At 36.3% G+C, this 27,813-nt stretch overlaps 1 protein-coding gene across 3 annotated transcripts; it reads left to right on the plus strand.

The window, feature by feature from the left end:
* The first annotated feature begins 102 nt into the window (after positions 1 to 102).
* Positions 103 to 27,670, plus strand: LOC121855008 (kinesin-like protein KIF3B). 3 transcript variants are annotated; one of them, XM_042349840.1, is made up of 18 exons: positions 103 to 228; positions 1,640 to 1,758; positions 3,047 to 3,154; positions 4,609 to 4,733; positions 5,655 to 5,790; positions 6,518 to 6,670; positions 7,105 to 7,267; positions 7,679 to 7,811; positions 8,771 to 8,961; positions 12,480 to 12,485; positions 16,441 to 16,623; positions 16,803 to 17,000; positions 17,272 to 17,495; positions 17,875 to 17,980; positions 18,621 to 18,743; positions 18,881 to 19,086; positions 19,827 to 19,905; positions 22,465 to 27,670. In XM_042349840.1, the coding sequence occupies exons 2-18, from the start codon at positions 1,649 to 1,651 to the stop codon at positions 23,563 to 23,565; spliced, it is 3,345 nt and encodes a 1,114-aa protein (XP_042205774.1). In that variant the 5' UTR covers positions 103 to 228; positions 1,640 to 1,648; the 3' UTR covers positions 23,566 to 27,670. The 3 variants fall into 3 exon arrangements, with proteins under 3 accessions (XP_042205774.1, XP_042205775.1, XP_042205776.1); XM_042349841.1 differs by lacking the exon at positions 12,480 to 12,485; XM_042349842.1 differs by lacking the exon at positions 19,827 to 19,905 and having other exon boundaries at positions 22,465 to 22,680.
* The last annotated feature ends 143 nt before the right edge of the window (positions 27,671 to 27,813 follow it).

Raw genomic sequence — 27,813 nt, forward strand, 5'->3', positions numbered from 1 at the left:
TTTAAAATTTAGTTATATTAGGGTTATTATTTATAAAGAAATGAGATAAATTAATGTTAGTTTAAAGTATATGACACAGAGGTACAGTTGGCAGCCCTGGGTGGTGTCTGTCGTCTGCTAATGGATCGACAACAAACATTCCAGACCTCCAGTAGTGTGTCATGGAGCTAAGGGCCATCACGTAGCCCTTTACTTCGATATGATTCCTTTTTCCTGAACATTTTTAAGGTAATAGATCTCTGGGCCTTATTTCTGTTGTATTTACTCCGATGATCACGGTAAGAAATGTATTAAAAGAATTGTAATCAAGGTAACTTTTTCTTTTTTCATCATGACTCCCAAGAGTGATGAATGAAAGTAAATTATTAATGGCTTTTCTTGTGCTTTATTTGGCTTTATTTGGTGTTTTATTTATCAGTTTATATGTCTATTATTGTATACGTGTATAGTGAACCTCTGTGGATTTATGTGACGACTTTTAATTGCATAATTATTAATCGGTCTGGGAGGTGAGTCACGGGAAGACACAGTCACATAACAGTCTAGTTCAGTCACCAGTTTGATTTTGGCTCATGACTGTATTGATTACACTGACACATGAACAGTACCCCTGGAAGGTGAATAAAGAAAAAAATATTAACTTTACATAGGAAACAACGAGTACAGTTAGTGTATACTTACACATTTGACACTAGGGAATAAAAATGTATACTGTTATTTAATATTATCTGGAAGGAAAGATTAATAAAACAATCGTTGATGGATATTTATAAGTGGACAGGCAGCTCTTATCCAGACATTGTGGACTTCTTATTAGGCCTATATAGTATTCAAAGAGTGCCTGTATGTTAAATAGAATCCTACAAAAGATTAGAGTCCTATAACTAATTCATACATAGAGGTATTCATGATATAACTCTGCATCATCATTGGTATCTGTGTATGTACAGTTACATTAAGTAGGATACCATTTTTATATTTTAGGATCCACCCACAATTATACAATACAGTACTGCCTCAGAATCATACACACCTTAGGATTGAACAGTGTGTGAAACTCTGATTTTTGCTTTATATCTGTGGGATGAAATACAGTGCGAAGTTTAGCTCCTCCACTGTATTTCTTGATAATTTTTTTGACAAGTTCTACATTGATGAGTTTGTTTAGAACTTAGAAATCAGATGTGGTAACTGAGTAAAGAGAAACCATGCCTTATATGGAGTAGAGTTTATACACCAGCTAAATCTAACATAAATTTACCCATGACTGTTAGGTCTGCTTGATAAATGGTCTTCACATTCATTGGCTTTCCCACAAAACATGCATTCTATACATAAGTAACAAATTAATAAAGATCCCATCAAACATGAAAATAAAGTGGTGAAACTAAATTAAACATTTCCAAAATTAAAGAAGTAGTTTACCATCACATTAGAACAATAACAAAACTCACATACTGATTAAACATGGATTTTTTATTCCCTGGACATATTGGGAAATTGTCATCATTCATGCTGTCTTTGGGAGTGTTAACTAGAAACTGTGGCTGGCATTGACATTTTCGATGGTTCTATAATTATTTGAAGGATGAAAGAGCTTTACAGGGTCTTAATTCCTGAAATGTGGTTTACCCTCCAGGCACAAGGGATGGTTCAAGGTGCCGAGGCCAAGATGAAGGGCAGTGCGGCGGAGACGGTGAAGGTGGTGGTGCGGTGCCGACCCATGAATGAACAGGAGACCGCCAATGGCCATAAAAGGTGAAGAGCTGTTTAAGTGGAGACTTTAGTGTGATTGTGGGTAGAGTTAGGTGTTTGATTGTGTTAGAAAAGCAATGTATTATTTCAACTTTGGATGCTGTATTGTGATTGTTGTTTTGTGAAATTACATAACTTTTCATATACAGAGTACAGTACAGTACTATACCTGTAATGCTACACACAGTTATGATTATAACTTTTCAGTATGGTCTTGTAGCATTTCTTCCTTGTTTATTAATTCAGTTAAACTTAATTAGTACAAGAAAATGATCCCTTATCAGCTGTCACCATATCTGGAAGGACCCCAAAATAAGTTACTCTAGGAATTTCAGAGTTTCTTGTCAGTAGTACAGTGATGAGAGGTAAAGGAGCTCCCACCAACACCATAACTTTTTTTCACTGTACTGTACAGTACCTGCATACTTATTTATTATTCATGCTTCACTAAGATTAAATATTTAACTTTTTACAATTTTAATAATGTTAAATAAATGATTATCAGACTATTAAGAGATGGTAGGAACCCAGGTAAGAAGTCAGATAAAGTTAGGTGATTTGTACTGTATATACTGTACCAATACCCCTGTACTGTACTATACTGTCCAGGAGTTGCGGTGGAGTGTTCTAGAATGTATGTCAGTCGTACTGCGTCTGCTTAATGCTATTAGTTGGGGTTACTTTACTTGGGGTAATCTAATACAGTATGAATATTCTTCACATAAATAATACTTTACTTCACTTAAAATATATAATACTCTAATTTTGGTTGTCCTGACCCTGGTTTTTTTGGACTTTGGTTAATCCAAACTAGTCAGCTGGCCTGGTGACCTCATGGTGTTTATCTGCCATGGGGTGAGGAGCTATGAGCAAGCATCCACAAACAGTTTCCTTATTAATAACTTTTAACCTCTGTAAAATGTTAAAAATTGCTACCAAGAAATAAATGAGTGATTGAAAAAGAAAACATTTGTATTACTGTTGCAGATAAGTTCAATATACTGTACTGTAATAGCAAAGCAATGTAATGTACTAACCTTTGTACGTATAGTCCTCAAAAGCAGGCACTCCCACCACAATGTTCTTCTCCTTCTCCTCCATCTCTTTTTTCTTGAAGATGGTAAGTTTTGTAAAAAAAAAATAGTTCTCCCTGAAGAGGATTTTTGTAGATACAGTGCTTTGTTAGAATAAGATTTTTCTGTGTTTAATTTCCAATATTTTGTGAGGGGTGAATTGTACTTTATAAATAGAACAAATTACAATGGGAGAATGTTTAATGTGTCATTACCAGGGTGGTTGACATGGATGTGGACCGAGGCGTGGTGGAGCTCCGCAACATCAAGTCAGCGGAGACTGATCCTCCGAAGACCTTCACTTTTGATGCTGTTTATGACTGGAAGTGAGTAGATAATAATAGTCTACATGACTTTCATTGTGGGTTTATGACTGGTAGTGAATATTGTTGACTTGTTTGGGGATATCTGAAGTCAATTCCAACAACCACTTGAAAACAGGATAAGAAAATGGTAATTAGTTTGTGTTATCCCTTACTTAATAAACTTATAAAAGACTTTGATTGATGGATTATATTTAAAAGTAGGATTTTTCTTTTCAAATGAATAAATAATTTAGAAATGTCCAAGAGTTTTAGCTTTTGTTTCTCTTGCATGTTTGTTTTTGATTAATAATCTTATCGTAGTTGGTCTTATCTTATCTTATCTTCTTATTTGCGATGCCTCACTCCTTTAGGAAGCTTCCCTCTGAGGGCCAATAGGATCATATCTGCCAATACATAATGGAAGTCACTAGGGAAATTTGCTTTGATTTGCAAATTCATGGTTTATAAAAAGCTTTTTAAGAACAAAACCCGAACATAAATTGGAGTGCATGTACACTCCCGGACAAAAGTTTGGATTCTGTGGTGAAACTGAGTCACGGGAATGAGTCTCTGAACTTACTTAGCCTGACAGCATGTCATCTGGTGTTGGTGTGTTGTTTTATCTGATTTGGGGTCGATACTGCTTCATTTTGGGAGGGAGCGAACTTTTAACCCCGACTATACGGTACAATGATACAGATTTAAGGACTTACAAGTCTTGTGTCATTATGGTAATGGTGTGGCATTTAAACATTACTGTATTTGAAAATGGTAGGAATTTCAGTATGATTGAAACAAGTCAGAAGTTGTAGTTAGTACAGTACTATACTGGGAAAGATCAGTTTATGTGTGGTGTTACTGTATCAGGAGTCAAGGAAATATATTTATTACATTTACATGTTGCATATCAGCTTACTCAAGACACATCAACCTGATATAGTAGGTGTTGTAGAACTGTTGTACAAGAGCAGGAGAATTGACTCGGAGGAATCTGAGTTCGATGTAGATGGATGCGACTCATTTACGAGGATAAAAGTAAAAGTAAAGTAATATGGTACCATTCTTACATAGAGGACAGTACAGTACTGTACTGTACTGTACTCTGAAGCAGCTTTCAAACAAAATGAAAGATATTCGGTTTAGATTTGATAGGTTTGGGAATTTGTTAGTTAACAAAGAAGAAATTTTACAAATTTGACTTGAAGATATGGTAAGTGCCATTGCATTCCATGTATAGTCTTGAACAGAAGTCCTGCGGCTCCATGAGCTCTGAGATTCAGACTCATGAACCCGAAGCAGTGGCTGTGCATTTTTCTGTCCATAAATGGTTCAGATTCATGAATCTAAATCTCAGGGTTCGTGAAGCAGCAGAAGAGGCAACAGGACTTTTCTTCACAGCTACTGTATAAACTAATAACTCTAATTTCAGTTGTGTTACTGATTCTAAAACATTGTTTTATTTCTCCCTTCACCAGTTCCAAGCAACAAGAACTCTACGATGAAACATTCCGACCTCTTATTGACTCTGTTCTAAGTGGGTTTAATGGTACAATCTTTGCCTATGGTCAAACTGGCACTGGCAAGACCTACACGATGGAAGGTGAGGCTGACTGTTTGTTATTACTGAGTGTGATAAATATTCTGTTGGCTGGATTGTCAGTAAAATATTGGGCTGTACAGCACTGTCTCTCTCTCTCTTTCTTTTTTGCTGAGTAGTAACACTATTCCTTTATTCTTTGTTAAATATTTACCATAAGAAATTCTATGAGACAAATGTAACCCCCTTAGGAAACTGGATCAAACACGAGTTACTCGCATCTATCTTGGTGATTATTACTCGTGGAGGACAAGTACAGAGCAAGCGTTTGCCAATATCCTTATTTAATATGTTTTTTCTTTTCTTTCTTCCGTAATTAGTTTGTACTGATTTTTTAGAGGAAATAGTTTTTTTTTCAAGAGAGTAAATGTTTAAATATGGTTTAATAATTTTAATTGTTATATAAAACAAACCCAAATCTCAAGGTTGCTGGATTATGGACTTTGTTATTTATTTTATTGTGGGGTCATTTGGGTATCTGTATGTAGTGTCTTCATATGTGAATATGCTTTATAATAAGTAGTCCATGTAGCTAGCCAAAAGGGTAAGTGGCTCAGGAGACAGATACAAAAAGGGTACATGTCATGAACAACATAAGTGCAGGTAGACCCAACATAAACGAGGTGATGGTATAAATCAAGTGATGACATATCTGTGAAAGGACATAAATTGGAATATTACTGTAGTAGAGATATTATCGAGTAAAATAGAGGGTAGGAGGGCCAGGGGAAGCAGAGACTTGTATAGACGAATGAAATTAAAAGGAGTGTTTCCCAGTATGATACTTTATGTGGGAAGACTGGAAAAGACAGGCCTAAGATATTTGGAGGAGTGAGTCATTATTGTCAAGTTTGATACCTTGATTGACTGGTAATGATGAAAAAGCTCGTAAAGGTATATCATTTCATGCTCTTTTTCTTCCAGGTATACGTGATGACCCTGAACAACGAGGTGTTATTCCAAATTCATTCGAACACATATTTAATCACATCGCTCGCAGCAGTAACCAGCAGTATCTTATTCGTGCCTCCTATCTGGAAATTTACCAAGAGGAAATTAGGTACGTTTAGCTCCCCATTTGCATTTCACGTAGTACCTATCTTGTAGTTGTTTTTTGAACCTTTTGTCTGTCATCTATTACCCACAAGGAAAAGCCCAGTATATCTTAGGTTAGAGCAATATGTTGGATGAAGAGAATGCAGAGAATTGGAAAAACAGAAACTAGGAGATTTATGGAGGTAAAAGTGACAAGAAGACAACTGGCCAAGATCTGGTGAGTGATAAAATGAGTGTCTAATTCAGTTAGTTTGTAGGAGGGAAAGGAGAAAACCAAGGAGGAGATGAAAGGATGGGGAGAAGCAGGCATTAGAAATGAGGAGGAGGAACATGTAGGAAACAGGGAAAGTGTGTGGTAATGATAGGCAAGCATGGGGTTGAATGGTTTATAGGATGATAAATCAATAGGAGTGAGTGGATGACAGTAGATAAAGAGAGAGTCTTGTGATTGCTCTTGATTCTGGTCACCCAACACATGAGTAGAAAAGTCTTGTAAGAGTGAAAGAATGTAGCAAAGAATTGGAATAGGAAGGTGGTTCTGTGTAATGAATGTATTAGCTTGTGAAATTATTTTTCTTTGTACTTTGGAGTTGCAAGGAAGGAACAAAATTTTCAGATTACAGAATATTTTTTTTCAGTTGTAACACCAAACATCACTGATAGTAAAATGTTGAAAAAAAACTTAAACGCCTAAAAAATAAAGAATTATTGTATTAATGTATTTGTTACAGAGACTTACTTGGGAAAGACCAGAAGAGACGATTAGAGCTGAAGGAGCGGCCAGACACTGGGGTGTTCGTCAAGGACCTCCAGCAGTTTGTGTGTAAAAGTGTCAATGAAATCCAGCATGTGATGACTGTAGGGAACCAGAACAGAGCTGTTGGGTAAGGATTACTGTATTCTCTTTCAGTTATCCTTGACACTTTTTCCCATCTATGTATACATTCATAAGTGGATGAACAGTGTAACTTAGAGGAAAGTGTGAGTGTGTGCAGCTTTCACTTGCAGGCACATGATAATATTGCAAAATATACTCGGTAAGTGCACCAACTTGGTACACGTAATTGATATCATCAGATGAAGAACTTATATTCAGATTTAGGTTTACCTATCTTCTTCAGAGTACAGTAGTTGTTCCATTCATATAAGACACTTTTCTTAGAGATTTCAGAATTTTAGAGCATTATTAGATGAGTTGATGCACTTGTCAAGCTTAGGATATTTCAGAGCTATGAGCAGTCACAAAATCTTATATATTTCTGATAACTGTACTGTTTATATACAGTACTGTAATTTAAAATTAATTTTACTTTTTCAGGTCAACTAACATGAACCTTCACAGCTCTCGGTCTCATGCAATCTTCATCATCACCATTGAATGTAGTGATGTGGACGAAAAGGGTAAAAGTCGTATCAGAGTTGGGAAGCTAAACCTTGTTGATTTGGCAGGGTCTGAACGACAGTCTAAAACTGGCACTGTGGTAAGTGGTAGAAGACTTGTGTAGCTTGTTTATGCAGTGCTCTATATATACTGTGTATGTTCCTCATCCTCTTAAATTTTAGCTGAATGTAATTACTGTACACACAACAATTTGTTAAATGTAAGATATTGGTGTTATGTAAACTGTAAATGCAGGTGATTGCACAGCATTTACAAAGTTCTTTCACTAATTAATAAGATTTTACCAATTGGTTTAATGAAAGTTTAATATTTGGTGGTGGTGTGGAGATATCATGATAGCTGAAAACAATGTAGGGGTAGATTTTGAGGTGATGTTATATTTAGGTCAAACAAAACTAGGCTGGATAGGAATTAACACTATGCCAATTCCCCATGAAGTGAAAAGCATTAACCTAGCCTAAGGTATTGACTGTTACTGATGCCTTTTCAGGGTGACAGATTAAAAGAGGCTACCAAGATTAATCTGTCACTATCAGCTTTAGGAAATGTCATATCTGCGCTGGTAGATGGCAAGAGTACTCACATTCCTTATAGAGATTCCAAGCTCACACGCCTCTTGCAAGGTATGTATCTATGCACTACTGTATTTTATGAACAATAGGGAGATATATACTGGCATTGGTAATCAGTTAGCAGTTCGTTGAGAGTGTCAGGAAAACTTATTATGCACCTTCACCATTATAAGTAGAAGCAGGCCCAAGACAGACCTGATGAACCCCGTTCTTTCACCGCAAATTCCTCTCATTCCTCACCATTTACTCTCAGAGGTTTGTGAACTCTCATATAGTGCCATAACCACTCTAACAAGACACCCCTTGACTCCTCGCCTACTCATTGGCCACTTTACTGTTTCAATTGGTACCCTAACAAATGTTTTCTCTAAGTTACCTGAAAAGCGTTCCCATCCATAAAACCAAACACGTTTACTGAGCGCATGTCAGTTCTCTTATAATGCGGTACAGGGTACCCTGAAAAACACCGTGTCATAGAAAAATCGTGTTGTAGTAACCATTGATTCAGTGGGAATTAAGGGGTTAGGGGGTAATAAGTTCGAGAACACCAACATGACTGACATGGGACCCAACATGTTATAGCTTTTCTTTATTTTACTTTACTTCACTTCCACTACCACCACTACCAGAATGCTTTACACTCTTGCCATGCATTGTTATTAAAAGCAGTAAAGCTGATACTGTACAGTACTTGTACTATGACTACGGGGGTGGCACTTACCGCCTTGTATGATGCTACGCCGAGGCGATTGCATAATTGCTTCTTCCTACTCGAATGACATAGTTCCATTTATTCAATTGTTATATGCAAATCACATCCGCTGCATCCACATTATAGAAAAAATGTGTTCCCTAATACATTCATCTCATTATAACCAAATTGCACTATGAAAACGCATGTTATAGAAGAACTTACTGTACAGCACTTTAGTGTATGCTTGTTCACTGATAGTTAGATAGATAGTTTGATTGCATACTTCTTGATGTATTGTTCATGCACATTAACTCAGATTCGCTGGGAGGAAACTCAAAGACCATCATGGTTGCCAACATTGGGCCAGCGAGCTACAACTACGATGAGACAATAACGACTCTCCGTTATGCCAACCGTGCCAAGAACATTAAGAACAAGCCAAAGATTAATGAGGACCCTAAAGATGCCATCCTCAGAGAGTATCAACAGGAACTTGCTCGCCTCAAGGTAAAGTGTCTCCCAATTCTCGACTCGCAGATGTCCAAGCGTGGTCATGTACATAATCTTTTCAGTGTGTTATTGTTTGCCAGCATATATCCTGGTCTTATGGTGTGCCAATATCAGTTGTCTTTTGGTCTGTTACTTCTGGTTTTCATATAGTTACTTGAGTTCCTTGCCCACTGTTCTCTAGATTTTTGAGAATGTTGCTCTTAGGATGATACTGGTCACGAGCACCTCATGACTGTTCTAGCTCTTTGATTGGCACAGTTATGACCCTTAACTTTAAATTCTTTTCAGCCATTTGTGGGTATTTTATGATAACAGACAGAGTCCATTTTTATTTGTCGTTAGTTTTAAGTTTGAACTATTTTATATAATATATTCTGTAGTTAATGAATTTTCTATTATCGTCTTTTACTGAAATTTTATCTTTTAAGGATATTTACTTAATTTTCGAAAGTGTTAATAAGTAAAACACCTGTTACAGACACCTAAGACTCAGAATGGAGGCATTTTTTAACACAATGAAATTAGGTAGTACAGTACATGGCACTGTCAACCTCATTTATCCCACCCATGTGACTGTCTTTGTACATTGTCATTATGGTAATAAGCTTCTCTTTTTCATCAGTGTTTATCAGTTCCCATGGCTGGTGTTCTTGCTGACAAGTGCCTTTCATATACCTTCATTATTTTTGTTTTCAGTACAGACAATAATTGTACACAGGTTTAGAGGAGGAAGTTGGCAATTACAGTACAGTAGTAAGTTGAAGGATTCCATCACTTGTCAGTATACTGTACCAGGCTTTCCCAGTCTGCCACGGCCAGAACTCTGCTTAGATTGGTTCACTGTTCTTGTGTTGCACCATAAATCGGTGTTTCTACTCTTCCTCAAGTTTTTATAAGGTCTGTGGTGGCAGTCTTTGATGCTTAGGAAGAGAACTTTAGTTTTGAAAGTGAAGATATAATAAATGGTCATGTTTATGATATTGCTCTGAATAAGATATAAATTGCTGCTGCTATAGTTTATAACCTTAATTTTAAATACTGTATAACTAATGGTATTTCTAATAGTCAGGAGGGTAACTTCGTCCCTAATGTGAGTCTGGTCCGTCTTGGCTCCAGTAATCGGCTCTGGTTGTTTTTTGTTTTTGTTTTGTTTTGTTTTTTGACTTTATCTAATCCCCAGCCGTTGTCAACATGGCTCTACTTTTTTTTTTTAATTTCTTTCCTTCCTGTAATAGTCAACGGTGACATATCTGTGAGGCTGTTGTGTTGGGTGAGTCCCTCTCCCCTTTATTATATGCCAGTACTGTATAGTTAGCTCTTAGCCTCATTTTCCATTGTCGTAACACAACTCTGTCTTAAACGGTGCCTCTCAGTTTTGTTGATCTTGAGAACCAGGATCTTAGGGACTGTGCATGCATGATCTGATTATGATTATTATTATTATTATTATTCAACAGTGGTAGAGATCAGGATTTGTTAGTTTTTTTATACCATTGGTTTGGGCCATATTGTTAAGGATCCTTATCACCAAATGTAAAATAAATTCTTTCTCAGACTTCACAAGATTATGGAGAAGAAATTGAGACTATGGAGAAAATATAGGTTGAATCTGACATAGTCTAATTAAGGAAAAAACAGTTAAACACATTCACCCGTCCAAGTTAAGTTTAAAAATAATTATGGCGAAAATTATGTTTGGCTGAGAAACTCCTAGTACAGTATTTGTGAAGGGTAAATTACCACAAAATTTAGGATACTTCATAATGGTGGCTGGAAACACAAACATATCTCTACTCCTGAAAAAATATTAGTAATGCAAACTTTATTTTCAAAAGCATGAATCTCTCTGTACTTGATATATATGTTAGCTGGTGTTCCTTAGTTGCTTTATATTCAAGTTGAGTAAAAAGAAGGAGCAAAGAGTCAGCCTTATCATATGTGCAACACCTGATTCCCATGGGAGCTGCCCTTTTAGCAAGCAGCCTCAACATAAGTGTCTCCGGGTTACCCTATCACAATATATATATATATATTTTTTTTTCATCTCTCGTCACCTCCTCCTCCCTCCCCCCATGTTTGCTCCTTAATGTATTGTTCCTCCCTTCTCTCCCAAGATGTTGGTTGCCTTCCCATGCCCAATGCACCTACTGGTGGTTTGAGCAGCCAATTATTTAACAATTCAGGTTGATGTTCCCTAAAACTTTCCTTGGGATATAGTATTACTCGATCAATAACACTTTTAAGAAACTGTATATGAAAAATTGTTGTTCTGTGTCTGAGTTGGTGGTTTTTAAGATTTAAACTATTGTACATGAGATGATGGAGAAATATTTACACGACTGTACTTTATTGAGTGGTTTAGGCGAGTCAGATTTGGCGCATTTTTAGTCTGGAATATATCTTGTCAGTAATGCTCATGCACATGCACTGGCTCTCTTGACCTTGTACGCCTAAAGTGACTTTTAAATGCACCATTTTTCTTGGCTGCAGACATTTACTTTTCAGTATTTTATCAGCTTTTTTCTAGCTTGAACTAAATACAGTATTTTGATCTTCCAAGCATCAGGCTCTCTTTAGCAAGACAGTAAGACCTCAAAGAAAACAAATTAAAGATGAGTGTCTTGCAACATGACTGGAAATGATTAGGTTGGGTATTGTACAGTACAGTACAGTATTAGCTTGTAAGTAGGGCATTTGTTGAGTATAGCAGTGTCTGCTTGATATAACTACTAAAAAAAGACTATTGTTTCACTGATGATTAAAGTTTAACTTTTCATTTAGTTATATCAAAAATACTTGATAAACTGGAGCAATGGTTTTTGTAAAAATAATTTTGCTTGCATTTTTATTTATTTATTTATTTATTTTAAATATCTTTATTAAGCAGGCATTGCTATACTGAATAGACATATTAAATAGTGTAATTATCTTTTTAAACTGTTATACAATGAAGGAAGATATTTTACATTAGTGTATTTAATGCGCCTCTAGTGATGTAATGGCCATATACAGTAAACAATTTGCGTTGAGTGCACGAGGGCTATCACAACCACGGTGCTTCAGCTTTGCAGTACATTATATGCAGTAAATTTCCCCAATATTCTTCATAATATGCTTAGTTATTATAACCACAATCCCAACCATTTAAATTTTTAATATTTTTTCTTTATCCTTCAATGGTCTGCTAAGCAAAATTTACTCTTGACTGTATTGGGTTGGAAAAATTTGGAAAGGTCTGTCTGCTTTGTTTGTGCAGGATCTTTGATAAGATGTTCTTTTAAGATTCAGTATACAGTATAAGTATTTTAAGGCAGATGTTCTTTTAAGATATATAAGTCCTGTATTTTAAGGCCTTTTACATATTTGGTGAAGTATGTAAATGGACAAAATGAAGTTATCTTATTTCACTACATATGTGGTGAATTTTATAGTATAGTATTCAGTATTGTGGCCCTTGATAATAATAAAACATGATGTCTCTCTTGCTGAATTTTGATTGGATGATATCACCATAGCTGCGGGTGTGTATCCTTCTCTTACGTTGTATTTCCTTGGCTTCACGGAGCTTGAGTTAAGAGTGTTGAGCTTGTTATGTTTAAGTCCTCAAGGCTGCTCAGCTGAAGAGAGAAGATTGTGGTGTAATGTTGGTCTTGGGTTGTACTAAAATGAATATTAAGTAGAGAGAGTTTTGCATGGTGCACCAGACTTCTGAGTTCACGAAAAGGAAGGTTTTGAGGACAGAGAAGTGTATTGTATGTAATTGTTCATAATTCATACTGCAGCGAAAGGTATCTGGAGAAACTCTTTCAATACCTAAATTTTAAGTGGAAGAAAAAGATTCATTAGAATTTAGAAATAGATATTTTATCATGTAATAGCTAAGGTGGTCTTAGTTGTCAGTGAAGTAGCTCCAGCAAAGGAGTGTAGAATTTTTCACTTTGTCTTATCTGCGGCACTTCACTCCTGTAGGGAGCTCCTCACTAAGGGAGTGGCCACATGAGAAGACCCTCCAGGCTGTCCTATAACTCAATACCTGTACTTCCTTTCCCCTTTATCTCCTACCCTGTGCTCGTCTTAATGTATTGTTCCATTCTTCCTTACCATGGTAAAGTCTGTTTCTCTGTCCTGTGTTTGCCTTTCATTCTTGTTCCAAAAGAATAATGAATAAATCATCCTTAGGCCATTCACATATTCTTTTTGTGAAACAGGTACCTTGTCACAATTCATAAGGAGATAAATTTGAGGAACGATATAATCTACATGACTTCCTTTATTCATTTATGGTTCTATTCCTCAAACTACTGTACAGCCATCTTGAATTCTCCTTGAATGGTCATTAAAGTAGTATTCTTTAGATGAAGGGTTTATGTCATTGATTTGAAGCAGGTGTGATAATATTTTTTTAACCTTTGTCTGCATTTTTATAAAGATGATGTTAGTTTTGTTGTTGTGGGCTAAAAAATCAAGTGTTCTCATGCTAACATTAAACCCCTGAATGTTTGTACAGGGTTTCAGAGTTAGCTTGACATTGATTTTGAGGTCCCACAGCATACTATAAATGTCAACTTTATCCACATAGGACACACAGGCTCCAAAAATAGTATTGTGCCATCTTTGAAATCCTGATATGACCTGATATCCAATTTCTCTATCATTGTTACTTCTCTTTTCTTCATCTGTTCTCACTCTGATGTTTGTGTTGTCTGCTATTTTTCTGTTTCTGCAAAATATTTTTGTGTTAGGATGAGTTTGTTGTGTAATGTGGTAGCGAGACTGCACGGACCACCTGGGAGAGATAGAGGTAACCTGTGATCACTGTTAGGGAACGGTGGGGTGGTGTAGTGAAATGGTAAGCACCCCCTCTAAGTAAATCAGGTCCTGGGTTTGATTCTTGGGTGGTTTGAATTACATGGGAGTCAAACCTGGGAGAATTCTTCATGGATAGTGTGCTTAATAGAGTATAATTTGGTTTACCTCTCTTCTGAGCATGTTGTATGGTCTCCCTCCCATACTACAGTCATTCTTAATGATTGTATAATGTCTAGGATGGTATAGTGTTTTGGGTGATGAGTGTGCACATGTTTGTTGCCGCATATGCCAGCTGTATGGATAGGAATTTTTATAGGGCGACTCACTTATTATGGAAACCTTTTCCTCAGCACACACACTGATGAGTGTTTAGTAGTAGAATGTTTAAAGTAAGTAGGAATTAAAGCTTTTTATTAGTCTTCTAACTTACTGCAGGGAGGCTAGAAACAAGATCACATACACAGACTTTTTCCTAAAATTCATTGTCATTCATTCATTCATTCTTATTGTTGTAAAGTGTTTAAGAGAAAATGCTTTATTTAACACCCTTTCATTTTGATTGTAGAAAATAGCTTAATATTTGATTGATGAGAGAACATGCTGCCAAGTGGTTAATGGGGTGGATGTACTGCAGATGGATGATACAGTACTAGGTTGTGTGGAGTGACAAGGGTAAACCAGATGTATATTTGTGGCCGTGTGGAATGGGAAGACAATAGTTGGGCACATCTGTTTTAGAAGTAAGAATGAGTGAATGGAAACAAATTAAGGAAGAATCCGTATTTGACTTTGATTCTGGCCAATTGTGTAATATGAGGAGAATACCTGAAAAAAAGTGAAGAAATACAAATGAACAGAACTAACTTCCCAGGCTTAGATACTGCATGGACTTATTGAATTGGTAGGGTTTGTAGTTAGAAATTATTGTTGCATGGTTTGACAGGTTGATAAGATCATATTAATAATAATAGTAGATAATTAGTAATGTAAAGTATGTGGACAAATTTAGAAACTACGTGTGTGTTTGTGTGCTACTTGGTGTTTGTAATATAGTGGTTAGTTATGTTAGTAATCTTTGTACAAATTTTATGTAAAAAATGATCTTGTGTATGGGAAAAGAAGCCATCGTGCCGTGTAATCTCCCCATTGTGATTGACGAGTTTCTTGATGTAGCTACGTGACTGACATACATTTTAAAACACTCCATCTCAACTCCTGGATAGTACTGGTATATACAACTCAACTTAATTTTATCTGATTTTTTACCTGCATTCCTGCCATCTCTAAATATTTTGAAAATTTCCTTTTTGTAATCTAGTTCTCTTGAGGCTCAGCCAGTGTTGAAGCTTGTCTACGTCTACCTGTATATAATGCAATAGATAAACTGAGCTTGGTCCTTCTTTTGGAACACCTGCTTGTGACGAGTAGTGGTGTAAGGAGCTCCCGCAGGCCCGTGTCCTGGTTAAAACTATAGGAACCAATCACAGTTTGACACGTATCTCTTTTCTTATTTATTAGTTTATAGTTCGCATGGACAACTCAGTGTTATTTCATAAAATTAATAGTTACAGTGCAGTTGTAATGTAATCTTAGTTTATTTATATAAACTAATTCACCGGGATTAAAGTGATTTACGAGAAAGAGTCAACTCGTCACAACCAGGTGAAATCATCTGATGGCCATTTACGCTCATCAGGCAAATTATTCATAATACTGTAGAGAGAAATCCATGACACCCCTGACAGCAACGATGAATGAGTGCAGAAGCTAACCATCCAAACATACGAAAGTTCTATAATGCTCCCAGTGCCGGCTGTTGCAAGGCTTTATTTACAGATCACTAATTTTCCATGGAAATATATGAAATAATTTCCACAATAACACAAGTTTTTTAGGACAACAGACCCAACAAATAACAATGACTTTGCCCAAAATATCAAATTACAAATACAGTGTCAAATTAGTGAAGCTTGAGGGTATTAGTCATTGTTCCTCCATTCTCGACTGCTCCCTTTTATATGGCGCTGTAACAAGCCGTTTAAGCAATACAACGATAAATAAAATCCCTTAATGCAGTTGGCCAATTCTTGCGTGTGAACTGACATTAACTAATTAAGTGGTACAGTATAGTTAGTTGAATACCCTTACAGTACTAGTCTGGAGGAAAGTGTTGGTAAAATTGTTGTATCTTCACCTGATGGTCCAGAGAGGTTATGAATAGATGACTTGTACAAGATAGTCCAGAGAGAGAGAGAGGTTGAGTAGATGACCTGTAAAAGATAACATGAAGACCTTTGAGTGTGGTGTATAGAAGTAAACAACAAAACCTCCAACTTCTTAACTCATGTAAAATATTGTACAGCAGACTATTACCAAAACCTATATTAGTATTTATTCCATATGTCATGTCAGTCTGAGATTTGATGGAGACGCACATGTTCATAGCACCACTGCAGGGAGGTTGTGGCTTATGGTTTCTCCCTGTTTCCCGTAGTGCTCCAGTGGACAGGAGACACATCTTTCCCTCTTCTTTTGCTGTTTAATTGCACAGTAATCCTTTGCTCATAATGCATGGCAGCACCATAAAATGCCTGTTTGTTTTTGTGTAGTATTATGAGAAAATTAGTTATTTGTTCATTGATTGTAATGCATTGTTGTGTTCCATAGGCTCAACTTACGCAACGTGGAGGGAAGAAGAAAAAGAAAAAGAAACACGAGGAAGGGGATGTGGATGAAGAGGAAGAGGAGGATGAAGAAGGTGGTGTTGATGAAGAAAGTATACTCCAGCAGCAGGAGGAGCTGGATGAAGAGAGGAACCGCATCCTCAATGATCAACACATGATTGGAGAGGTCGGGGAAACTCTCATTGTTGTTGGTGGTCATTCTCGATACTTATAATATTCTCTCATGGTGTAAATGTCTGTCCCTAAACTATTACTTCTAAGCTAATTGGTGATAACTCAAAATAATTTTCACCATGACAGTGTCTCTGAGAATGTCCTGCTTATCTCTCTACGTTTCTATTTCAGGAAAAGCAGCGGTTCTTAACGGAACTGAAAAACAAGGAGGCTGAGTTGACTGCCACTAAAGAGGTCCAAGAAAAGCTCATGAGCCGTATCCAGACCATGGAGTCAAAGCTTCTGTCTGGCGGGAAAAACATTATCGACCACACCAATGAGCAGCAGAGAGCGTTACAACAGAGAACACAGGAGCTCATGGAACAGAAGGTGCGTGTGTGTAACATGTACCTGTTTCTCACATTGCAGGGAGCAGCATTATATAGTATAAGATATTCAATTTTTTCAACATAAGGAAAAATTTCAGTTAAATGCATTGGCTAAATCTAAAATGTTATATGTATGCTATAGTATTTTATTGTTTCATTTATTCACTGCTTCTTGATTATGTTCCTATGTGAGAAAGTTTCAGTAATATGGATTGTGACATTTCCGATGATGATCTTATCTAAACTTGGTATTCTTACTTCCATTCATACAGAAACGAGAACGGGAAATGTTACAGTTATTAGAGAAGGAAGAAGATTCATCCTGTGAGATTGCATCTACCTTTTCGTCATTACAAGCAGAAGTTGAGGCTAAAACTCGCAAACTGAAAAAATTGTTTGCCAAGTTACAGTCTGTGAAGCAGGAGATGGGTGACCTCCACGAAGAGTTCTGCAGAGATCGTGTGGACCTCCAACACACCCAGGATGTGCTCACAAGGTTCTCAGAAGTTTGAATGTTCTAGATTACTTGCTGAAATGCTTATAATTACAGAAAACTATGTTAATGTATCAGGATGTGTTTCCAGTTTGTTTCATATGAGGTGTGACAGAAAGGGCCATTCATTGTAATTATTTAGCTTATTATGAGAATCCAGTGAAGTATTCAACCTTTAAATAAAATAGTGTACTGAGGGATATGCCACATGTTTCATGAACACACACCTACACTACACATAATTAATGTCTAAGCAATGTGTAATTTTGCTTTCAAAGTGTTAAGATTGAAGTCCCATATAAATGAATGCATTATTTAGGGATGTATTCTAAATTAATTTCTAACCACAGAAATCTTATCAAACCTTATTTATTGCTTTCAGAGAATTAAAACTGAAGGCCCTCATAATTGAGAACTTCATTTCCCCGGAGGAAAAACGAAAAATTCTCTCCCGGGCATTTTTCGATGATGATGAGGACATCTGGAAGGTGAGCTAAGATGGGTCTGTGTTTCTCCCTCAGAAAATGAACTAAATCACTGACTATGGACAGGAGTTTGGAAGATGGGATAGAAGAGTCAAGATGGAGTTAGGGAGATGTAGTAGAGGGAGTCATAGAGGGCTTTGATTTACAATAATGTACTGCATATCTTATAATTTTCTCCTTTCATCATGTTTATCTTGTTGTAAAGTTAGCTGAACTTCTTTTTCTTATTACAGTATTGTCCTAAATGTTCAGTATTCATAAAGTTATCATGTGTCAACAGTCCTGACCATACCTTTTGTAGTATATCTTGTCATTTTAGCTTCATTGCCTCACTCCTCAAGGTTAGCTTCCTCCAAGGGTCCCTTAACAGAAGAGCCTTCAGGCTTCCCTATCACTACATATCTCCTTTATTATCTCTCTTCATCATATCATCTGTCTGAATACACATTAATCAGAACCTTCTTTAGATATTTACCTTTGTAGTGGAAAGACATATTCTAGTTTTAAGAGCATAAGGCACTGTAGATAAAGAATCACTGTTTTAAAGTTTTACTCTTTTCAACATACAGTTGATGCCCTCTATCTCCAGTAATCTTTTTCAAGCAACTTGATGTTGTATTCATATAATAACAATCTGTTTTAGCTCCGGCCAGTGGTTCGTCAAACAGGCGGTACCTTGAAGAGACCGGTGTCGTCGGCTTCCCGGAGACCGACCTCCGAGTATGCCAAGATGCAGGCATCTGTTGATCACAACCCAAGATACAAGGTACTACAAACCTCAACCATATATTCCTCACCTTACACTTATGGCTTCAGTTTTATATCGATATCAACAATTATTATTGTATTTAAGATTTTGTGATTTAGTAGTTAATAGTACATTAAATTTACAACGTTATTCAGGGTGAAAACATTATGGTTGTCGAGTTGGATCCTGCCGTGCGTACGACAAGAGACTGGGAAGGCCCCTTAGTGGCACCACTAGTCGCTGCCGCACTGGAGGCCGCTCTCATGCCTCTCGACGAAGACCTCAGCATTGATGCTTCCCTCGCTACGTTAAATCGCTCTCAGGCAGTCAGGTCAACCCGGAAGGAGAAGACCAAAGGAAAGTAAGTTGTGAATGTTGATAATGTGGGTATGAAGTTTGTCGTTCCACAAAATGTTCATTGTATACAAAACCTTCTTGTAAGTGGATGGATATAAATTTACTTCTTAGTCTTCTCTAATTCTTCTTTATATTTTTTCCCCATTCCATGTATGTCTGCATCATTTCTTATGCACCTTTTATAAATGCACGAATAAATGATAACATTATCTTAAGCACAAAGATTTATTGCATTTGATGATGTTGATGTTTCTTATATTTTGTTGATCACAGATGTCTTGCTTATTACATGTGTATGAATTTGAGACACTTATGGCACACTTCACAAAACTGATCATTGTCTTCTAACCTAATGCTAATACTTTATTTTTTTATTGATTAATGTTTTTATTTTTTTTTATAGTTGTATTCATTTGCTTATTATTGATGTCAGTTTGGAATACAATCCTTCCTGTTTTCCCTCATACAATTATTAAATCGATGGCTGTTCTTTTTCTTGCAAAACTTTTCTTCAAACATTTATTTTTTTTCCCCAACAGTAAAAAAGACAAAACTGCATTAACTCAAATGTTTGGAGAAAAGATTTTTTGTTCTCTCTGTGTAGTTCTCATCAGCTAATGTTACCCCCTAAAGAAAAGTATTGAGTTCAAAGCCCCATGTTTAGTACAGCGGGTTGTTATGAGAAGCATTGTGGCATTCAAAATTGGTTAAGGATTAAGCTGATAATTTTTCCAACATTTTCAGGTTGCCCCCATGTGCTAATGATGAGATTGGTGCTGTAATAAAAAATTACAAACAAACCATGAGTACAATCATTCCTGAGGTATTGCAAATTCTAAGTCTTTTGTCCTAACCAAACTGGGAATTGGAAATGTACAGTTTCACACAGCCTTTGGAGCTAACCTGGTTACCTGATTTATCTCCTCTGTAATCTGGAAATGTGACCTGACCTTGCTTCATAATGTGAATGTTTGACCTGATCTTAGCTATCCCTTGGCATAACATGGACTGTTGTCTGTCTTGTCGTAGCTTCCTAACTTACCTCAACGTATTCGTGTTGGTAGCTTTGTGCAGTGGCCTGTTGCAAGCACCATAAAGTAGCAGATGCACAATACCAGTCTTTGATACAGTTTTGCAAGGATTGAAATGAATAATTTTTCCCTTTCAATTGCCATGATCCATATGAAATAGATAATGAAATATTTGAGAAATACTTTTAACTGTTATGCCTTTTCTTCTTTACATGTTGTGTTGATACACTTTCTCTCTCATCTTTCCATTCATTGGCTTGTGTTAGGTGACCCTGCATGGATGGGGAGAATCTTTAAACTCCATTTGTCCTTCATTATCGGAGATGATGGCATGGGTGACTAAGAAAAGATTAATAATTTTACAGTTCAATTTCAGTGGTTCAGTGAGCTTTGCTATGAGGTGTGTCATCTTGTAAGTCATCCAGTAAAGCCAGAACATTTATGATGAAAATTTCAGGACATTATCTGTGAAAACTTCAGGACATTTTCAGTGGGAACTTCAGCATCTCTTCTCTCTTGGTTTTTATTTCCTCTTAAATGAGAATGTGGCTGATGGAGAGGATGCTTTGTTAAATGTTCCTTCTGTTCTTCCCTGTGACTCTCCCACACAGCTGCCAGTATATGTATTTATTAATCCACAGCACTTGATCAATATTACTAACAACAAAAGGCTTTCTTTAATAACAGCATTGTATATAAATCGTTACAAATATATCTTTAAGTTATTACCTGTTTTATCTTTTAAGTGAGTTCATTGTATATCATTTTAAAGTTTTTACAAAGGGCCATGGCTATTTACATACATATACATGTTTATATATGAAGTGGTATTAAGCCACTGTTTTTCATATAATATTTTCATGAATCTCTATATAGAAATTTTATTAACTCTGAATTGGATCACAAGTCACAGCCATCATTATGAAAGAGATGCTTACCATGTTGTAGCATCACAGTATGAAGCACAATACATGCTCTCAGAAAAGTATCATAACTAAGTATTGTTTTATGTTTCTCATACTTTTTTGATAGTGCAATTCTAGTCAAGTCTTGTGAGATCCTTTGTAGTCTCTGTGTACATTAAGAGGTGACTACTAGAAGTCTGGGTTATAGATGAGCATATGTTTGGCCACGTTAACTGAATGGTGATAATACCTATGATGGATAGCTCTTTAGGTTTTAGTTAAAGTCAACTGGTCTTCTGGAGGTCCAATGAGGGCCATTCCCTATGAGTGTTAGCACAGGGAAACCCAAATACCCAGACGAAACCTGTGATGTTTGGTAGGATCACATTGGACAATATCTTTCTCACTTTCAACCCAAGTGGGAATTGAACCCAGACTCCAGTGGTGTAAGGTAACTAGACAACTGTACCTCTACACCACTGACCTCCCTAAAAGTGAGCCTTAGTAGATACGGTACATGGTTAAATTGTAACTATTCTGTGGTGTTCCTGTGTTCAGTATTTCAAGAAAGAAAAAATTTAAGCAGAAGTAGAAGAGTCATTTCTGAGATTGTCTGAATTACTTGTATATTTTCATCTCATTTTACACCTTGCTGAGTGTTTTTGAGATTGTTTAAGGTGGTTGGTGTTGTTTCAAGTACAGTGCACAATACAACTTATAAAACATTATCATCACTGTGATTGTTGAACCAGCCTCTAGAAGTCTTTACTTACACATTGAGTACAAGAATTTCTGTTGTTTTTTGGTAACATCCTTGAATACAGTGACCATATTCCATGGGCACAATATCTTAACTCTTTTATTACAATGACTTACTCTCTTTAGTATTTTGACATTGTAATTGGGGTTAACTCATTATACACAAAGGTTTATAGCAATAATTGAAGTATACTTTCTGAACTTCAGCTATTTTACAACAAAAGGACTAATTGCACATTGCCACTACCACCTAATTTCTTAAATAAGTATGTAGGGGAAGGATCTGGATTTCCTCATGTGGTAAACAGAAATAAATTACATATAAGTATTGGTTAGGAAGTCCCTTGTGGTTACAAATGTCAGGTGATGTCAGAATTTTACCACTTACTTCAGTTGCTTAATGAGCAGGTGAATAATAAAGATAATTCTGACCCCTGTGTTAATTTGCAGGTACAGTATATTGGGTAGTCGTCTGTGTGTGTAGTGCTCCAGATACTGCAGTTGTCTCCTTTTATACTGTCTGTTATTGTATAAGACAGTAAAATAGGATGTGAAGCATTGTATTTTTTTCTATACGGATAATGAAGACGTCTACACATTATGTAAATAGAAGTAGGCATTGTCACTTATGTAGGTGGTAAATGAGATGCAGTTTTTCCCAGGTTCACCTATAATCTCCTTTTGCAGATTCAAGAGTGGGTTGCGCCCCCCATCGCAGGTGCCGGACAGTTCCATGTACCCAAAGTCCCGCGGTCTGGTTCCCAAATAACCAGATCTGTGTGGACTCCACGAAGCTCTACAGTGTTCGAAGATGATTATGACGAGGATCCCAGATTTTTTGGAAGTGGCATTGGAGAAACCGTAGGAAGTGACGTTGGTAAAATGCTACCAAAGAGACAAGTGGCTAAGAAAGTAAATGATAGTCATACTGAGAGTGATGATGCAACTAGAAATTCACAAGTTGTGGAAAGTTGCATAAAAAAAGGTTACAGTTGTATTCAAGATGAAGTATCGACTCCAGAGAAGTCGAGGAGTGGTTCGGTAGCACAACTAGTAAGTATTGAAGAATCACTGCACTTGAGCATGGACAAGGGATCCTGTCTCATTCTCGGGCCTTTTGGAGCTCGACGCACCTGCTATCACTATAGGCCTCAAGTCAAGCGCTGTGTGACATCCTTATTTAGAACTCCTCTAAGAAAGGTGCTATCCAGCACTTTCTGTTGTGTTAATAAACAACAGGCTTCCTGCCCTAATTCTTCCTCTACAAATCTTGTATGCCAAAAAACCCAACCAGATTATAAGAGATGGTGCCTCAGAAAGAGTTCTTCAAGTAAAAGGTATTGTTTAGGCAGAACCTGTCATAGCCACACCTCCATGAAATCTCATTCAAAGATGCTTGAAAGAAATGTTCCATACAGATTTAGCTGCCTCCTGCGCAAGAAAAATATTCAGTGGAAGGCCTCCATGCACCCGTGCACGTACGAGAGAATATTATGGCGCCTACCGTCCTCCCTCTGGAAGCAGCTCGAGCTATGCCTGATTCATTTCGAGGATGATAATGCCTTACAGTTCCTCACCCCAGTTATGTACTCGTTAAGACGATTCAGTGGTTTCCCAGGATCCCGCATGGTGTACTCTTTAAGCCGGGACAGTTATGGTGTCTCGGAGAGAGCTTGGGAAGACCTGGTGATGGCGCTGTGTTTGTGCTGTGTATTGGCGTTTATCTGTCGTGTGTATGCGGGAGTATGTGGCTGTGTAACAGAAACGCTGGATTGGATCTCTTGGTAGACTTGCATGATGAGGTAAATCAACTTTTATTTCCTTTAGCTCAAGAGTGTGCTACATCTGGAGAATTTGTTCTTTTTTTAATAAATAGCATTGCATTTTGCATTTTATGAACAGTTTTTCTCAAAATTTCTAATGCAAAACATAATTGGTGCATGTAATTTTGATTTGGCATGTGGCTTAAGGAACAAGTTTTGAACAATCTGTCCCAATAATGTTTAAGAGATGCTGCGTGATGAACCATTTTCCGTAATGGTGTGAATAAGTGCAGAGGAATATTCAGTGATAAAATCAAAAGGTATAATTGTACATGTGTGAGTCCAAAATAATATCCAGTCTTCATTATGCTTGAAAGCAAAGAAAATTTATTCTTGGAAAGCTTTTGATCAGATGCAGGTATAACTTCATGAATTTAATTTAAATCTATTTATAAACCTAAATTACTCGCTGCTTTCCTTCAGCATTCACCATGATCACTTCACCAGAAAATGTTTAATTTTATTTATAATTCAGTATCAGATATTTATTTACATACAGCACAAGCCTGGCAATGTATTGGTGTGTCTGCTTTGGCTTACATCTCAGGATTTAGGATCTCAAAGTTTGTACGATAAATATTCTCCGTAACTGAGAATGTAAAAACACATCCCAGTGGTTGATTTAAGCTAAAGCACAAAAATGGCATAAGAATTACACTTAGATTATCTTAACTACTTATGTTAACCTATCACCACTTTAAGGACTATTTTGTCATCTAATTGCTGAAAAATATATAGTTGGTAGAATCATTGATGCTGTTTGTGTTTGTTACTTTTGTACTTCAATTTATATAGTATTCTTACATCTTCATTTACAAGGGATAATCATTGTACAAACCTTTAAGAATCAAAACCCAGGTCTGTAGGTTAAGAAAATTAATTGGTGTGGTTTGTAAAACATCAGTAAAGGTAGAAAGAAGTTAATGATGACGATCTTGGATGTTTTGTGAAAGAAATTATGTTCAGTAGGAAAAAATTTCAGTAAAGTTCTGATTTTCAAAAAAATTCCAACTAATTTGCACATGGGAACTATTGTGTAAACAAATACAGAATAATACAAATTATATATTGATAGCATTGGTAGTAACTTAATTAACCAAGCCCAACATAATGTGGATAAGGTTAGGTTAAGTTAAGGTTGTAAAGGATGTTTCTTAATGAAATGGGATTTTGTTTACCATGTGCTGTATGTAGTAGTATTCTTGAAGTTAACCCAATTTGGTAGCATTTTGATTAACCAGTCAGTTATCCCTAAAATATTTGACATATTCAAATCAAAAGGAAATTATTTTATAGTTTGTCTTTAGTTCTAGATTCATAAGCCATTTAAGAGCACCTACAGGATAGATGTTGTGTGCAAGAATAAATATTTTAGATTTACCAGATCAGTGTTAAATCGGTAGCAGATTGACTTTACTGTATCAGTGTTTTGAAACCACACTGTAATTGTTTTTTGGTGTTTGTTGTTTGCATTGTACACAGCAAGTTTTTTGTGTTTCCTCATTATTTCTGCTGGCATAAAGTGTTGCTCTTCTGGTGTAAATAAGTGTTTATCATTGTTTTTATTGATAATTGATTTCTTGGTGTAGACACTGTAATAAGTGCATATATGATTGTGTTGGAAAAACCTTCATTTATAATTTTGTAAAGGCCAGAAAACTCACTGATGCTCAAAAGTGAGCCAGAATATGTCCTGATATGTCCAAGTTGTGATCTTGACACACTCTTAGATCAGAATTATATGTGATTGAAATACTAAGGAAATTCATTCTTCAAAGAGAATAAAAACACTTGTGTTTTTCAACATGTAATGTGTGATATTACAGAAAGTGTGACATGATAGAAAGACTCAATTGTGTTGAACTCAATACACACTTGAGAAGGTGGTTTATATCGGCATTTTGAGAGTCCCATCTGTTTAATCAAGTACATTTTGGCATTTGCATGAAAGCCTCATCATTTCTGCATTGGGATAAATGCTAAATTTTAACAAGCACAGCTTTAAACAGAAGTACACTTTATAGGTAATGCAAAGGCATGTGATATACTCCTTTGCCCTCTAAATTGGTGGATTGGTTATGTAATTAAAGCTTTTCTCCCTTCATAAGATCCTTGTCTTGCTGGCTCTGTTATAAGTGTAGGGTTGAACAAGATGACAGTGTGCTACCATAGGTGTTCAGGATCCAGCAAACTTAACTAGCTTTGCATATTAACACAATCCAATCAATAAAGAGAATACTTAACTTGTTTTTAATAGGAAAAGTATTTTTAACCAGTAAACCTTATAAGAATTGAATTGATTGCATCAGTCAAATTGCAAAATACCCTGTATAGTTTTATTTTTGTATTTCATTTGTCAGTTCTGAATTTTTTAAATAATAATTAGTGGAGATTAGTATCAAGTCGGTGATGCTTCCTTACTGTAAAACTGTGTTTAAACATGGCTGATGGCAACTTGGTCACCCGAGCCGTGCCCATCCCCTGGTCTCTTGCATTCTCACTTAGATAGCATGCCAATACCTGGATTTCCATTGGTGATCTGGGGGCCCATTCTGGTCTAATCAGGTAATTGCAGCTAACTCACACAGGCATGGAAATTGGGCATAAAGCATTGATGATGATGATACCCTGGTAGTTGAAGCATTTAAAACAAGAACAATAATTGAGTAGTGTTCCATAAATGTGTATATTTTGGTGCAGATCTGATGAAGGCAATAGTTTTTATGCTAAAGTGTATGGAGAGTTGCTACTTAAGATTGCTAAATAAACTTTCTTTTTACACAGATAGAGGAAAAGAAAAATCCAGCAAAAATATGTAAATTTATGTATCACAATGTCATTACTCACTACAGCCTCTCGATGGTGGTCTGGTCAGGCGAGATATCCATCAAGCCTGGCTGGTCCCATAGTCGAGTCTGTGTCTGGTAAAAGGGGTTGACCGTGGGCTCCTGGTGGTCTCCTAGTCAAACCCGCGACAAGACTGATTACATGATAGAATGGGGGAGAGAGATGCTTGTGCTATGGGGGAGGGTGTGATGCCTTGCTTTGTATTATTGTTATTTCAACAAGTGGTGATGCTTATGTGCTTCTTTGCCTTGGTTGGTAATTGTCAGTGTGTTCTTTGAAAGATCTGAAAATTTTATTTATATATGATAACCTCATTAACGAAGGTACCTTATTCTTGCTCGTCTCAGTTTTGTGTAAATTAATTTATTTTATATTTTTAGGGAGGGTTTGGGAATGCTTGCAGAATAGACTGGTCTTGATTTGACTTTACAAGAGAACTTTAGGTTTGTTTATACATGTGAATACAATTAATTGGCATAAAGGGTTATTAATTTGATTTGAAGACTGGGGTGAGGGAGGGAGATGTATTTAATGAATCTGTTAATGCAGGATAAAAGGAAGAAATCTTGAATCTGGTATTTATAGGGATACAGTATGATCTGGTGTGTGATGAGAAAAGAAGAATATTTGGTACAGTACAGTGCTGACATGTGTTATATATGACTGAAGGGGATCAATATCCGGCTAAGCAGGTGGTCATCCTAAGAAAAAAGAAAAAATGGGCTGTTGTGTTGAATGAAAAAATCCTGACAACTATAGTTATGTGTTGCCATTGAATAGGACCCAATTAAGATTACACTCGCTAGTGAAATTTACTAGTCACAACATAACATTGACCCCTTATGTGTCTTATACCGTGTGATGGTTAACCCAGTGACTGATGTGATGGGTGGTGATGACTGATCCAAGTAATGATACAATGGGACAGTTTTTGGCACTGGTAATGATTCTTGTCTTTGTACAAGGCAGAATCTTTGCTTGATCTCTACTATGCTTCTTGATATTCAATGTCTCTTGTTTTCTTATGTATTTCTTCCTTGCACCAAAGAAATTTTGTGTATTTTTTTTTTTAACATGCTTGAATTTATTTGCCAGTTTATTGCAAGTTGCATATCTGTGATATTTGGACTTGAGCTCTAATAGTGATGGGAGCTGCCCGGCCTGCCTGATAAAAGAAAAACAAAAGAAAAAAAAAGAAAAAAAAAGAAAAAAAGGTAGGGTAGTAATGCATTACCAATAACCATGTTTGAAGACTGCCTGTCTTTTAGTTTATTGAAGTCTTACATGCTCTTCAATGCAAAAAAAAATATTACCCATATATATATATATATATATATATATATATATATATATATATATATATATA

Source organism: Homarus americanus, unplaced genomic scaffold (genome assembly GCF_018991925.1).
Source record: "Homarus americanus isolate GMGI-L3 unplaced genomic scaffold, GMGI_Hamer_2.0 scaffold16022, whole genome shotgun sequence".
In the NCBI taxonomy this organism is placed as follows: domain Eukaryota; kingdom Metazoa; phylum Arthropoda; class Malacostraca; order Decapoda; family Nephropidae; genus Homarus; species Homarus americanus.

Excerpts from the sequence above, each read along its gene's own strand:
- LOC121855008 (XM_042349840.1), top strand. The coding sequence starts at position 1,649 with ATGGTTCAAGGTGCCGAGGCCAAGATGAAGGGCAGTGCGGCGGAGACG. Across the intron at positions 6,671-7,104 it reads AACCAGAACAGAGCTGTTGG|GTCAACTAACATGAACCTTC; the intron begins GTAAGGATTACT and ends TTACTTTTTCAG. Across the intron at positions 7,812-8,770 it reads GCTCACACGCCTCTTGCAAG|ATTCGCTGGGAGGAAACTCA; the intron begins GTATGTATCTAT and ends ACATTAACTCAG.